Below are 15,489 nucleotides of genomic sequence, written 5' to 3'. Positions count from 1 at the left end.
GTGGTGCTCCAGCATGGCTGCAGTCAAATGGCTACCACCAGGGATTAACCAGGAACGCCAACATCACTACTAATGGCGTCATCTTCGTGATCACCATCATCACCATGGACATAACGACCAACATTCCTAACACCACCACCACCACCACCTACAACACTGTACCTACAACACCACCTCTACCGTCACCACCACCATCACCACCACCAGCAACACCATGACCACCACCAACACCACTGTCATCAACACTACTGTCAGCACCACCAAAATCACCACTACCACCTTCTACAACACCACCACCATGACCACCACTGTCACCACCACTACAACCACCACCACTATCTACAACACCACCACCACCTTCTACAACACCACCACCATGACCACCACTACAACCACCACCACCACCATGACCACCACTACAACCACCACCACCACCATGACCACCACTACAACCACCACCACTATCTACAACACCACCACTACCATCAGCAACACCATTAACAGTACCACCATGAATACCATTACCACTGTCGCCACCCACCCCCACCCCCACTACTACTACTACCACCATCACTACTACCACCAACTCCACCACCACTTCTGTCACCTATACCATCATCCACAACACATGGGAATACTATTATTTGTGCTTGGAATTATAAATAAATAAATAAATAAGCAGAAAAAAAAATACGATAAAAATGAAAGAAAAAAAGAAGTAAAAGTGAAGAGTTTGTCTGTCTGTTAGTGAAGAGGTTTTGGTGTTAGGACACACAGACAGATTTATAGAAGTAAACACTGAACATTGTCTTGTGGGTGGCAGGGTGGTTGTTTAGTTCTCATTTCTCAACTCCCTTCGCCATAAGGGGTGCCTTTGTGCTGCTGTTGCTGCTACTATATATAGAACTGTGCACCAAGACACACACACACACACACACACACACACACACACACATTTATATATATATTCCTTTTTTCTTTTACATGTTTCAGTCATTTGGCTACTGCCATGCTGGAGCACTGCCTTGGGGTTTTTTTTTTTTTTTTTTTTGTAGTCGAAGAAATCGACCTCAGGACTTATTCTTTGTCAGCCCAGTACTTATTCTATTGGTCTCTTTTGCCGAACCGCTAAGTTACGGGGAATATACACACCAACATTGGTTGTCAAGTGATGCTGGGGAGACAGACCCAAAGACACACACACAGACACACACACACACACACCCACACACACACATCCTTAAAAATCCTTAAAAATGTTTTAGCCCGAAGGCCGCGGCCATGCTGGGGCACCACCACTGAATGAGCTACACTAATATGTGAATCCACTACTGATACGTGGCACTTGATCGACAAGGGAGTTCGATGCCGCTGCCCGCATCTGTGTCTCCTGTCGTGAGGTAGGTTCATCTGGGACCTCCGACAAGAAGAGATCCAGTTTAGTTTTAAAGAAACCCACATCCACACCATGCAAGTCTCTCAGGCATTTAGGGAGGATGTTAAAGAGCTGTGGTCCTCTGAAACCCGAGCTCTTGCAGTATCTGGACCTGTATTTTGATGGTGATATATATATATATGGTGGTATATATATATATATATATATATATATATAGGTAAACAGTAAAATTAATTACAGACATGGACAAGAACATGAAACACCACAGAGACGACACAAGAACCACAGGACGGGACATTATATATACATACATACATGATGGGTTTCCTTCAGTTTCCGTCTACCAAACCCTCTCAAGGCTTTGGTCAGCCTGAGGCTATAGTAGAAGATACTTGCCCAAGGTGCCACACAGTAGTACTGAACATGGAACCATTTGGTTTGGAAGCAAGCTTCTTACCCCACAGCCACCTAGACTCACTCATGCACAATCACAGTTCATGCACAAACCTTCACATACTTAGATTCAAGTGCACGCGCATGCACACTTATGCTCGTTGTCCCACCCACATCCATTCTCTCTTTACTCTCTTACTCTTTTACCTGTTTCAGTCATTTGACTGCGGCCATGCTGGAGCACCGCCTTTTAGTCGAGCAAATCGACACCAGGACTTAATCTTTGTAAGCCCAGTACTTATTCTATCGGTCTCTTTTGCCGAACCGCTAAGTGACGGGGACGTAAACACACCAGCATCGGTTGTCAAGCAATGCTAGGGGGACAAACACAGACACACAAACACACACATACATATATATATATATACGACAAGCTTCTTTCAGTTTCCATCTACCAAATCCACTCACAAGGCATTAGTCGGCCCAGGGCTATAGCAGAAGGCACTTGCCCAAGATGCCACGCAGTGGGACTGAACCCAGAACCATGTGGTTAGTTAGCAAGCTACTTACCACACAGTCACACCTGCGCCTATTCATGCTGTTTCTTTATTTTTCCTTTGCAAGTGCATCAACATTTTCACGTACACATTCGTATGGTATAGACACTCACATACACATACATAGCCACACACACACACACGTGTGCATATGCACACTGAACAGACATATACACACTGTGTCAGTTAGGTGCATGTACACCCTTGCTGCACATATGCCAGTTTGCACATTCAAGCGCTTGTCTATAAATACATACTAGCGCAGATCTGGTAGTGCGGTAAAGAAGCATGCTCCATAACCATGTGTCTTGGGGTTCAGTCCCACTACATGACACCTAGCGTTAGTGTCTTCTGCTATAGCCCTGTGCTGGCCAAAACCTTGGAAGTGAATTGTGGATTTTTGCAAGACAGAAAGTGGAAGAAACACACACACCACACACATTTACCTTTTACTTGTTTCAGTCATTAGATTGCAGCATTACTGGGTCCCCTAAGTACTTTTATTTTCTCTCTTTTTGCTTAAGCCTAGTACTTATTCATTCTCTTTTTGCTGAACCACTAAGTTCCAGGGAAAGGGGTGGCATAGACAGGCCAACACTGGTTGTCAAATAGTGCATTAGAGACAAAGATATAAAGACACACACACACACACACACACACACACACGCATGCTTATGTATATGTGTGTGTGTGTGTACACAGAGCCTTACGAAGGAGATGATTAAGGGCCGATATATCTGGTGCATTGTTGCACTGAAGAAGACACGTGCACCTCAGCAGAATTGATACCCTGGTGCATCATTAAAATCACTGGTGCTGGTGCCATATAAAATGTATCAGCACACTCTATGGAGTGGTTGGTTTTAAGAAGGGCATCCAGTCACAAAATCCATACCAAAATAGACAATGAAGCCTCGTGCAGCCCCTGGCCTTACCAGCCCTAGTCAAACTATCCAACCCATGCCAGCAGGGAAAAGTCATTAAATGATGATGATGATCATATATATATACATATTGGCGCAGGAGTGGCTGTATGGTAAGTAGCTTGCTAACCAACCACATGGTTCCGGGTTCAGTCCCACTGCGTGGCATCTTGGGAAAGTGTCTTCTGCTATAGCCTTGGGCCGACCAATGCCTTGTGAGTGGATTTGGTAGATGGAAACTGAAAGAAGCCCGTCGTATATATGTATATATATATATGTATCTGTGTATGTTTGTGTGTCTGTGTTTGTCCCCCTAGCATTGCTTGACAATCGATGCTGGTGTGTTTACGTCCCCGTAACTTAGCGGTTCGGCAAAAGAGACCGATAGAATAAGTACTAGGCTTACAAAGAATAAGTCCTGGGGTCGATTTGCTCGACAAAAGGTGGTGCTCCAGCATGGCCACAGTCAAATGACTGAAACAAATAAAAGAGTAAAAGAGTATATATATATATATATATATCATATATATATATATAGGTGCAAACGTGGGTGTGTGGTAAAAAGCTTGCTTCCCCATCACAGGTTTCTGTGTTCAGTTTCACTATGTGCCACCTTGGGCAAGTGTCTTCTACTATAGTTTTGGGCTTACCAAAGACTTGAGAGTGTTTTTGGTAGATGAAAACTGAAAGAAGCTCATTACATATGTGTATATATATATGTCTATATGTATATATTTATGTGTGTATATATATATATATATTTATGTGTCTTTGTGTCCCCACCATCACTTGACATCTGATGTTGGTATGTTTACATCCATGTAACTTAGCAGTTCGACAAAAGAAACTAATAGAATAAGTACTAGGTTTACAAAGTATATAAGTCCTGGGGTCGATTTCTTCGGACTAAAAACCCTTTAAGGTGGTGCTCCAGCATGGCCACGGTTAAATGACAAATGAGTAAAAGGATGAAAGAAAATATGTATGTGCGTATATATGTGCATATATATGTGTACATATGTGCGTGTGTATATGTGTGTGCATATATATATATATATATGTGTGTGTGTGCATATATATATATATGTGTGTGTGCATATATATATATATATATGTGTGTGTATATAAACCAGACATTAACCAACAGCAATGGAAGGCCACATTCCAGTCTGGGTATATTTTAATTAATTGGCTCAAGAATGTTAATTAGTGTTGTGGTCAATTGATACAATTCGGCCTCATCTACACCAGACTGACCAGTTGGACAACAGCTATTTATATACATATACACACTCCTGTAGGTGAGTGTTTGTGTATGTCTGTCTAGAATGTGTATGCATGAATATATGTGTATGTAATGTGTGTGTATGTATGCCTTTGTGTGTGTATATATACATTCACACAAATGCACACATATACACACATATATGCATGCATCCACCCCTATATATATATATATATATATATATATATATATATATATATATATATTTATATATATATGTGTGTGTGTATATGTATATGCATTTGTGTGAATGTATATATTCATGCATACACATCTAGACATATATATATATATAATATATATATATATATATGTGTGCATATGTATATGCTTTTATGCTCCGTTACAATAAGAATTTTACATTAGTCTGATGAGTTACTCTATACTTTTGTAGAATATAAATTTATTATTCATGAATAAAATTATCATTTTCAGTGGCTATGAAGTTTCAGCTAGCTAAGCAGTCCAACAAATAGCTGGCTGAAACTTCAAAGCCACTCTCAGTAATTTTCTTGTTTAAGAATAACACACACACACACACACACACATTCGTACAGTGAGTGAGAGTGAGTCTGTTCTGTATATTAGTAAAATATGAATGTTAATGTCACAATAGTACTCAATGTTTGGAGATAGAGCTAATGAAAATAAGCATGCCTTAGTTAAACAACTAATATACTGATAAGCCTTGTGAGTGAATTTGGTCAACAGAAACCAAAAGAAGTCCATCGTGTGTGTGTGTGTGTGTGTGTCTTCAACAAGGGTACACACATAATAATGATAATAATAATAATAATGATAATTATACTATTTTCAATCATGATGATAATAATATTCTTTTATTTCATATTACAGGGCCTTATTTGGATATGTAGGGACGTCTGATGTTTTGAAAGTGGTTGAAAGAGGCTGTAAGTACATCTCTTCTTTACTATAATTATTTGGATTGGCAAAAATTGTCAAGAGCATCAGAAAAAATGTCTTGCCTTATTTGTACTTGCTTTTTATGAGTTCAGATCTTTCCAAGGCTTTTTGGTGGAATTGATAAAATAAGGCTTTTTGAAGGAATTGATAAAAATAAGGCTTTTTTGGTGGAATTGATAAAATAAGGCTTTTTGGTGGAATTGATAAAATAAGGCTTTTTGGTGGAATTGATAAAATAAAATATGCTTCAAGTAGCGGAGCCAGTGGTTTGGTAGAGCATTATTATACCCAATACCATGTGGTATTTCCTCTGACACTCTAGGTTCTGAGTTGAAACCACACTGATGTCATCGTTTTTTTTTTCTGGGTGTCAAGGCATATAGTACCTGTTAAGTCCGGGGGTGGGGGGCTCGGTCATTAAAATTCCAATCACCATCATTATTCATAATGGTTATAGTTTTACTTTGGCAGAGACCATCAGTAATGTGTGTTGGGTATTGAATAATAGGTAGAGTGCCTGACTAAATGCATATTAAGTTCAAGCCCTGTCAGGATCAATAAAATAGTAAAGACCTCCTTTGGTCATGAATGATCTTGGGATTGCACCTAGAAAGTCCCCCTACTGATACTTGTGGGAGGGTGGGAGGACGGTATTCTTAAACCAAGAGACTTTTTAGCTAAGCCCCACACAAAACAAGTGTGTGGAGGAGTGGGGTGCTTAGCTAACAAGGTACCCAACATGACAGGTAGAAGCATTGATACCAACCTGGCCAAAACCGCCTCTGGCTCTGTAGTACAAATGTCTCGTTTTCATAAGTATTGAATTAAAATCTTCCACCGAACCTTAGTCATAATTTATGTTCCTAACACTAGCTGAATGATGACTAAGTTATTTTACTAAATTCTTTGGTATATTTAAAATTAATTGAAAGAAGCACAGAGCATCTCAAAATAAATATGGTAACGGAAGGGTTAAACAAGGTAACAGATGAAGCTGGGAACTCCCTTTTTAGCCTCATTCGAGCATCCTAAGAAGGGGAAGACTTTGTCGTTGTCATTTGTTAAATGTTTTCTTTTTTCCCCTGCTCGCATGGGTTGAAAGGAATTTTTTTTGAGACAGATTTTCTATGGCCAGGTGCCCTTCCTGTCACCAACCCTTGCCAGCAACGATAATATTTACCCCCCCCATCCCCCCCATCCCCCCACCCCCCACCCCGACCAGACATGGAAGATTGGTATTGAAGCAGACTGCTTACATGACAGTGACTCTTGTTTACAGCTATCACACAATGTCAAGGCTAGGAGGCAGTAACACGCGCACACCCATGCGTGTGCACAAACGCTTACACACACTCATGCACAAACACTCATGCACAAACACACATGCACAAACACACATGCACAAACATGTAGTGCACGAGCTGGCAGAAACGTTAGCACGCCGGGCGCAATGCTTAGTGTTATTTCGTCTGCCGCTACCTTCTGAGTTCAAATTCCGCCGTGGTCGACTTTGCCTTTCATCCTTTCAGGGGTTGATAAATTAAGTACCAGTTATGCGCCGGTGGCACGTAAAAAGCACCATCCGATTCGTGGCCATTGCCAGCTTTGTCTGGTCTCCGTGCTGGTAGCATGTAAAAAGCACCATCCGATTCGTGGCCATTGCCAGCTTTGTCTGGTCTCCGTGCTGGTAGCATGTAAAAAGCACCATCCGATTCGTGGCCGTTTGCCAGCCTCGTCTGGCACCTGTGCCGGTGGCATGTAAAAAGCACCCACTACACTCACGGAGTGGTTGGCGTTAGGAAGGGCATCCAGCTGTAGAAACACTGCCAGATCAGACTGGGCCTGGTGCAGCCCTCTGGCTTCCCAGACCCCAGTTGAACCGTCCAACCCATGCTAGCATGGAAAGCGGACGTTGATGATGATGATGATGATTACGTACTAGGGTTGATGTAATCGACAATCCATTTGTCCTTGTTTGTCCCCTCTATGTTTAGCCCCTTGTGGGCAATAAAGAAATAACAAACACATGCGCACACACACACACACACACACACACAAATGTACACAGACATGCACACAAACACGTGTACACACATGCACACAAAAAGTGCACTACACATGCGCACACACACACACACACAAATGTACACAGACATGCACACAAACACGTGTACACACATGCACACAAAAAGTGCACTACACATGCGCACACACACACACACAAAAATGTACCCAAAGACATGCACACAAACCCGTGTACACACATGCACACAAACACATACACGTTTCTTTCAGTTTCGACCTATCATATCCAGTTACAAGGGCTATAGTAGAAAGCACTTGCTTCACAGTGGGATGACCACAAACCATGTGGTTGGAAAAACAAGCATTTTTTTCCACACAGCCACCCCTGCATGGATTGGAAATATTGGATAATGTCGCTGTGGATGCAAGGTTCATTTGTAGAGTTCCTTCTTTAACCTTCTCCACACTTTCGTCACAATTTTTTCAACCCCCCTACATGTTGTCTCTACTGTAGCTCCAGGTGCTTCATGTTGCCTTGAGTGGGGGGTGCTTGAAATAAACACTTTGCAAAGTTTTTTTTATTTTTGCTACTTCAAGCTGGAATCGGCCTACTTTCAATTCAGAACCAGGCTAAACATCCGTTTTCCGATGCCATTTTTGTTGTTTATTTACTCACGACGAGGTTTATTTACTCACGATGATTGGTGCATTTTACGTGCCACCGGCACGGAAGCCAGTCGATGCCAGCGCCGCCTCGACTGGCTTCCGTGCCGGTGGCACGTAAAATGCACCAATCCGACTGTGGCCGTTTGCCAGCCTCGCCTGGCACCTGTGCTGGTGGCACGTTGCCAGCCGCGCCTGGCACCTGTGCTGGTGGTACGTAAAATGCACCAATCCGACCGTGGCCGTTTGCCAGCCTCGCCTGGCACCTGTGCTGGTGGTACGTAAAATGCACCAATCCGACCGTGGCCGTTTGCCAGCCTCGCCTGGCACCTGTGCTGGTGGCACGTAAAATGCACCAATCCGACTGTGGCCGTTTGCCAGCCTCGCCTGGCACCTGTGCTGGTGGCACGTAAAATGCACCAATCCGACCGTGGCCGTTTGCCAGCCTCGCCTGGCACCTGTGCTGGTGGCACGTAAAATGCACCAATCCGACCGTGGCCGTTTGCCAGCCTCGCCTGGCACCTGTGCTGGTGGCACGTAAAATGCACCAATCCGACCGTGGCCGTTTGCCAGCCTCGCCTGGCACCTGTGCAGGTGGCACGTAAAAAAGCACCCACTACACTCACGACGGAGTGGTTGGCGTTAGGAAGGGCATCCAGCTGTAGAAACATTGCCAGATAAGACTGGAGCCTGGTGCAGCCTTCTGGCTTCCCAGATCCCCGGTCGAACCGTCCAACCCATGCTAGCATGGAAAGCGGGCGTTAAATGATGATGATGAGGCACACAATCTTTGAAATCAGGCCTTCTTGCCTAAATTGTGCTGTTTATGTCAACACATTTGCATTTTATGCTATGGTTTTTTATTCTCTTTTCAATGTTAGAATGTGAATACAAAACAATATGTATTACATCAGAATATTATTCATCTATTCCTATATAAGTCATCATCATCATCATTTAACGTCTGTTTTCCATGCTAGCATGGGTTGGACGAATTTTGACTGAGGGCTGGCAAACCAGATGACTGCACCAAGCTCCAGTCTTGATCTGGCAGAGTGGCACCATTCAAGCGTGATCGTTACCAACGTCGCTTCACTGGTACCTGTGCCGGTGGCACATGCAAAAAGATTCGAGCGAGGTCATTACCAGTACTGCCTGACTGGCCCCTGTGCTGTTGGCACGTAAAAAGCACCCACTACACTCTCGGAGTGGTTGGCGTTAGGAGGGCATCCAGCTGTAGAAACATTGCCAGATAAGACTGGAGCCTGGTGCAGCCTTCTGGCTTCCCAGATCCCCGGTCGAACCGTCCAACCCATGCTAGCATGGAAAGCGGGCGTTAAATGATGATGATGAGGCACACAATCTTTGAAATCAGGCCTTCTTGCCTAAATTGTGCTGTTTATGTCAACACATTTGCATTTTATGCTATGGTTTTTTATTCTCTTTTCAATGTTAGAATGTGAATACAAAACAATATGTATTACATCAGAATATTATTCATCTATTCCTATATAAGTCATCATCATCATCATTTAACGTCTGTTTTCCATGCTAGCATGGGTTGGACGAATTTTGACTGAGGGCTGGCAAACCAGATGACTGCACCAAGCTCCAGTCTTGATCTGGCAGAGTGGCACCATTCAAGCGTGATCGTTACCAACGTCGCTTCACTGGTACCTGTGCCGGTGGCACATGCAAAAAGATTCGAGCGAGGTCATTACCAGTACTGCCTGACTGGCCCCTGTGCTGTTGGCACGTAAAAAGCACCCACTACACTCTCGGAGTGGTTGGCGTTAGGAGGGCATCCAGCTGTAGAAACATTGCCAGATAAGACTGGAGCCTGGTGCAGCCTTCTGGCTTCCCAGATCCCCGGTCGAACCGTCCAACCCATGCTAGCATGGAAAGCGGGCGTTAAATGATGATGATGAGGCACACAATCTTTGAAATCAGGCCTTCTTGCCTAAATTGTGCTGTTTATGTCAACACATTTGCATTTTATGCTATGGTTTTTTATTCTCTTTTCAATGTTAGAATGTGAATACAAAACAATATGTATTACATCAGAATATTATTCATCTATTCCTATATAAGTCATCATCATCATCATTTAACGTCTGTTTTCCATGCTAGCATGGGTTGGACGAATTTTGACTGAGGGCTGGCAAACCAGATGACTGCACCAAGCTCCAGTCTTGATCTGGCAGAGTGGCACCATTCAAGCGTGATCGTTACCAACGTCGCTTCACTGGTACCTGTGCCGGTGGCACATGCAAAAAGATTCGAGCGAGGTCATTACCAGTACTGCCTGACTGGGCCCCTGTGCTGTTGGCACGTAAAAAGCACCCACTACACTCTCGGAGTGGTTGGCGTTAGGAAGGGCATCCAGCCGTAGAAACTATATTAGTATATAAAAAAAAAATCAAGTCTGTAAACACAATACAACAAAGCTATAACAATTTTAACTCTGTAAGTATTCAGATGTTTTGCTCCCTCAGAAAAAGAAAAAAAGGCATTGGCAGGGAAAACAATTCTAGGGGCAAATCAGTTTGGTAAAGGTTAATGTATGGTTTCTCCATGCTAGCAGGCTCTGTGTCAGGCTTCAGTGTCTGCTTTGGCATGTTTTCTGTGGATTGATGCCACTCCTAATGCCAGCCTCTTTACAGAGTGTACTGGCTGCGTTTTATGTGCTGCTGGCACTTACTTTGGTGAAGCTGCCAAGAGACTTACAAGACAGAACAAGATCAGGAAGAGGAAAAGTGGGGGGAAAAACTTCCACTTGTAAATATGTGCAGGAGTGGCTGTGTGGTAAGTAGCTTGCTAACCAACCACATGGTTCCGGGTTCAGTCCCACTGCGTGGCATCTTGGGCAAGTATCTTCTGCTATAGCCTCAGGCCGACCAAAGCCTTGTGAGTGGATTTGATAGACAGAAACTGAAAGAAGCCTGTCGTATATATGTATATATATGTGTGTGTTTGTTTGTGTGTCTGTGTTTGTCCCCCTAGCATTGCTTGACAACCGATGGTGGTGTGTTTATGTCTCCGTCACTTAGCGGTTCGGCAAAAGAGGCCGATAGAATAAGTACTGGGCTTACAAAGAATAAGTCCCGGGTCGATTTGCTCGACTAAAGGCAGTGCTCCAGCATGGCCGCAGTCAAATGACTGAAACAAGTAAAAGGGAGTTTTTGAGAGAAGGTGGCTTTATGCTAGATGTTGAAAGAGTAAAGTAAGAGAAAGGGACAAGACAGGTATCTTGCTATAGAAGAGAGTCATTGTTGGCTTCTGTAATATCTAGAAGTAGGAAGGAGTAGTTAAGAAGATGGAAGGAAGGTAACGATAGAGTATCAGAGCAAACTCTCGAGGTAACAAGAAGTTGGGTAAAAGAGAGGACTGAGAGAAGAGAGTGGATGCTTTCCATGAATGTGAGGGTTGAGTAGAAGATGGTGAAGAATGTAGTAAGCGGTGAAATGTATACACACACACACACACACACACACAAGGAGCACAAAAAATACAGAATAAAATATAAGTAAATTATCTTATGTCTTAACTCAACAGCTGTTTCAGGAAGCCAAGACTTATGGAATAATCGTAATTTGTAGGTGACATACTGAGCTTATCTAGCTCTCATTTACTGACAGTACATATATATATATATATATATACACACACACACACATACATATATATAACCAGAATACAGCAGGTATGAACAACATGCCTAGGACATCATAGTATATCTAGTGGGACATCCCATTCTTTATGCCTGTACCTGATGTGACACAAACTGCACAAATGGATGCAGCACTAGTTGATGCACAAAATCCTATCCAAAATGAACAGTCGCAGGATGAAACGATCATTGTTGTACCGAATAAAGACTACTGTTAAATCTATCTTCCATTTTCTTCAATTATTATTATTATTATTATGTAACATCCATCTTCCATGCATGCAATATTTATAAATGCTTGTTTAATAAGTTTGCTTAATTGATACACTTAACATTTACTGGCTGAAAGACTGCAATACAGTTTTGGTGAAATAATATTTAACAGTAATAGAGAATGTTTACATTGTGTTTTCTTTTCCCTTAAAACTGACTTCTCAAATAATTTTTATAAGTGAAACTTTTTTTGGTTTCTGTCTTCATTCTCCTTCTGCCTGTCTTTGTCTCTTATTTTTTCTTTCTTTCGCCTTCTCTGCATCTTTCTGTTGTCACTCTCACTCACTGACTCTTTCTCTCTTTATTTCACTGTGCAGCTGATGGCATCGAAGAATTAGTTGATGAGGTCAACAGCAGCAAGGTCCAGTATGCCTACTGTCGAGTTAAAGACCCAAACACAGATCTCTCAAAATATGTCCTTATCAACTGGGTAAGAATTTTTCTCAGTTTGGAAAATTATGTAGAAATTCTTCTCTTATTCTTTCACCGATTTCAGTTGCTGGATCACGGCCATGTTAGGGTTCCATTTTCAAAGGCTTTACTCTGTTATATCAATGTCTTTATTTAGTCCAATACTCATTTCATTGATCATCATTTATTGACTAACTGAGTATTTATAATGCATACATACATATATATTTAGAGTCAAACAGATGAGATCCATAGATGCTCAATATAGAAAACACTCAGTAGTGCTCAGGTGATTAGAACTTACGCTCTGAAATCTTTACTGAGTACTAAGTCTGCGAAGTAAACAGTGGCTATAAGAGGAAACGAGGTGAGCCAATATGGAGATAATGATATAAATAAACTAGCACACTTGGGCTTGATAAATGAGATATACATACATATATATATGTATATATATTCATGCTCGGAATGGTCAGTGGCAAGAGAGGAAGAGGCCGACCAAGAACCCGCTGGCTTGACACCATCAGGAGTGATACTGGAATGGACATGGCCAATCTGAAAGAAGCGGCCCAGGATAGAACTGACTGGAGGACACTGATCCAACAAGTGACCAAGAGTCGACTTCGACTGAGCGGATAGAGAGAGAGCGATATATGTGTGAATAGAGAGAAACAAAGACAATAAACATGAATGTAAAAATATATAGATATTTATCTGTTAACAGGGTACAAAGACACAAGAACTTAAGGGGAGAATGTATGGTTTACAGATCCGACAGCTGTTTCTGGAGGCTTGGAATTACTTCATAATGTTGCCCGATGTAGTTTGCAAAAAGTCAAGGATATACAACCTGCAGTGGATGCATATAAACATTAGGTAGATCTAGCCACTCTTTCTACATATATATATATTTATATATATTAATAAGAAAGAATTAACAAGCAAAACATGGTATCACTTTAGAACATGTAATAGATACATAATTCCAACATAATTGCAAGACTTATCAGAATAAATAAGGGATTAAGAAACTATGCATAAAATCCCTTACAGCTGTTTCTAGAATAGCTGACCATATGATGCTTATTTCATTGAGTAAAAATTTCCATATAAAAGCCAACTACTCTACCTTCAGATAGGAAGGATTAAGGAATATCCTTAATAAAGGATATTGGTAATTACCAGTTCCATTGTTGAACGATTAAGGAATATCTTTAGTAAACGGTATTAGTTGTTACAGGCAGCGAGCTGGCAGAAACGTTAGCACACCGGGCGAAATGCGTAGCCGTATTTTGTCTGCCATTACGTTCTGAGTTCAAATTCTGCCAAGGTCGACTTTGCCTTTCATCCTTTCGGGGTCGATAAATTAAGTACCAGTTACGCACTGGGGTCGATCTAATCGACTTAACCCGTTTGTCTTTCCTTGTTTGTCCTCTCTGTGTTTAGCCCCTTGTGGGTAGTAAAGAAATAGGTATTAGTTGTTACCAGTTCCATTTTGAATAGTTGGATACAGCTCTATGCAGGCTCATCAAATGAACCCATCTTGTCAGGTGGTTTCTATAGAGACAGGTTTGTTTAAAAGTTTGGAACTGAAACAAACTGTTATTCAACGTTATGCGTAATCCCTTCGAAATATGTTGAATGCCACTTTCTTTCATTGTCGACTTGTATATATCTATACAGGAGTGGCTGTGTGGTAAGTAGCTTGCTTACCAACCACACGGTCCCGGGTTCAGTTCCACTGCGTGGCACCTTGGGCAAGTGTCTTCTACTATAGCCTTGGGCCGACCAAAGCCATGTCAGTGGATTTGGTAGATGGAAACTGAAAGAAGCCTGTCGTATATATATATATATATATATATATATATATGTGTGTGTGTATGTATGTGTGTGCGTGTTTGTGTCTGTGTTTGTCCCCCCAACAAACTTTGACAACCGATGCTGTAAAGAATTTCAGCAAGGTCATTTCACAGGTGGTTTCCAAAAGGGCCAGAGAGAGAGAGAGAGAGAGAGAGAGAGGAGAGAGAGAGAGAGAGAGAGAGACGAATGGGGAGTGGTATTTGAATAGGATAGTTTGGATCACCCCATCTGTGATTCGAATGCTAGAGCTGTATTACTGCACCAATGCCTGCAATTCCGACATCAAATTTTACTTCCTATTTCCCATCTCTCATGAATACAGATCTGAGATACTTAACCATCTCCACTTACCTCATTAAGTGAAATGCATATTTGGAATATATAACTAGTGGGATAGTACTGGAGTGTATATATGTATGTATATTTGTTTATTCCAAGTTGTAGGTCATGGTTTTCTTCTTAAATTGCTGAAATTTGGTAAAGGAGAGCGTTTTTGTGAAAGAGAAGGATGTGACTTTTAGGCTATGTATTTCTATCTATTATCTTTCACTTGTTTCACTTATTAGACTGTGGCCATGCTGGGGCACCATGCCGAAGGTTTTTTTTAAAAGTAAAATAAATCGAGTCTTATACATATTCTGTTGGCCCCTTTTGCCAAACTGGCAAGTTAGGGAGATGTCAACAAACCAACACCGGTTATCAAGAGATGGAGGGAACAAATACACACACAAAGACACACACACACACTTATACAATGAGCTTCCGCAAACATTCCATCTACCAAATTCACTAACATGGCATTGGTCAATCAGGGCTCTAATAGAAGACCCTTGCTCAAGGTGCCCATGCAGCGGAACTGAACCTGAAGCCCCAGGCTACAAAGTGAGCTTCTTAATCCCACAATTATGTCTGCTCCTGTATATATGAACCAGGCGGCAAATTGCTTTTGATGCAACTATAAATACATCTTCATTCCTGGAAATGTATCAGTGTTCCTCGACCATCCGAAGACTGCTGGTACTTATTTTTAAAGCGGCTTATCTGTAATACTGTTAAATTCACATGTGACTGTATATGTTCAAAAGCTTATAAAATACATCGGAGGATGG

The 15,489-nt window shown here is 41.9% G+C and overlaps 1 protein-coding gene across 1 annotated transcript in view; it reads left to right on the top strand.

Moving 5' to 3' along the window:
• Window positions 1–15,489, top strand: part of LOC115219908 (drebrin-like protein A) — a 74,679-nt gene that overhangs the window by 32,655 nt on the left and 26,535 nt on the right. The window contains exons 2-3 of the mRNA XM_029790218.2: window positions 5,410–5,465; window positions 12,427–12,539. Coding sequence (XP_029646078.2) covers window positions 5,410–5,465; window positions 12,427–12,539 — 169 coding nt within the window. The remainder of the gene's footprint in view (window positions 1–5,409; window positions 5,466–12,426; window positions 12,540–15,489) is intronic.

This window comes from Octopus sinensis, linkage group LG15 (genome assembly GCF_006345805.1).
Source record: "Octopus sinensis linkage group LG15, ASM634580v1, whole genome shotgun sequence".
Taxonomy (NCBI): domain Eukaryota; kingdom Metazoa; phylum Mollusca; class Cephalopoda; order Octopoda; family Octopodidae; genus Octopus; species Octopus sinensis.
This window is presented reverse-complemented; position numbering and strand designations above follow the sequence as displayed.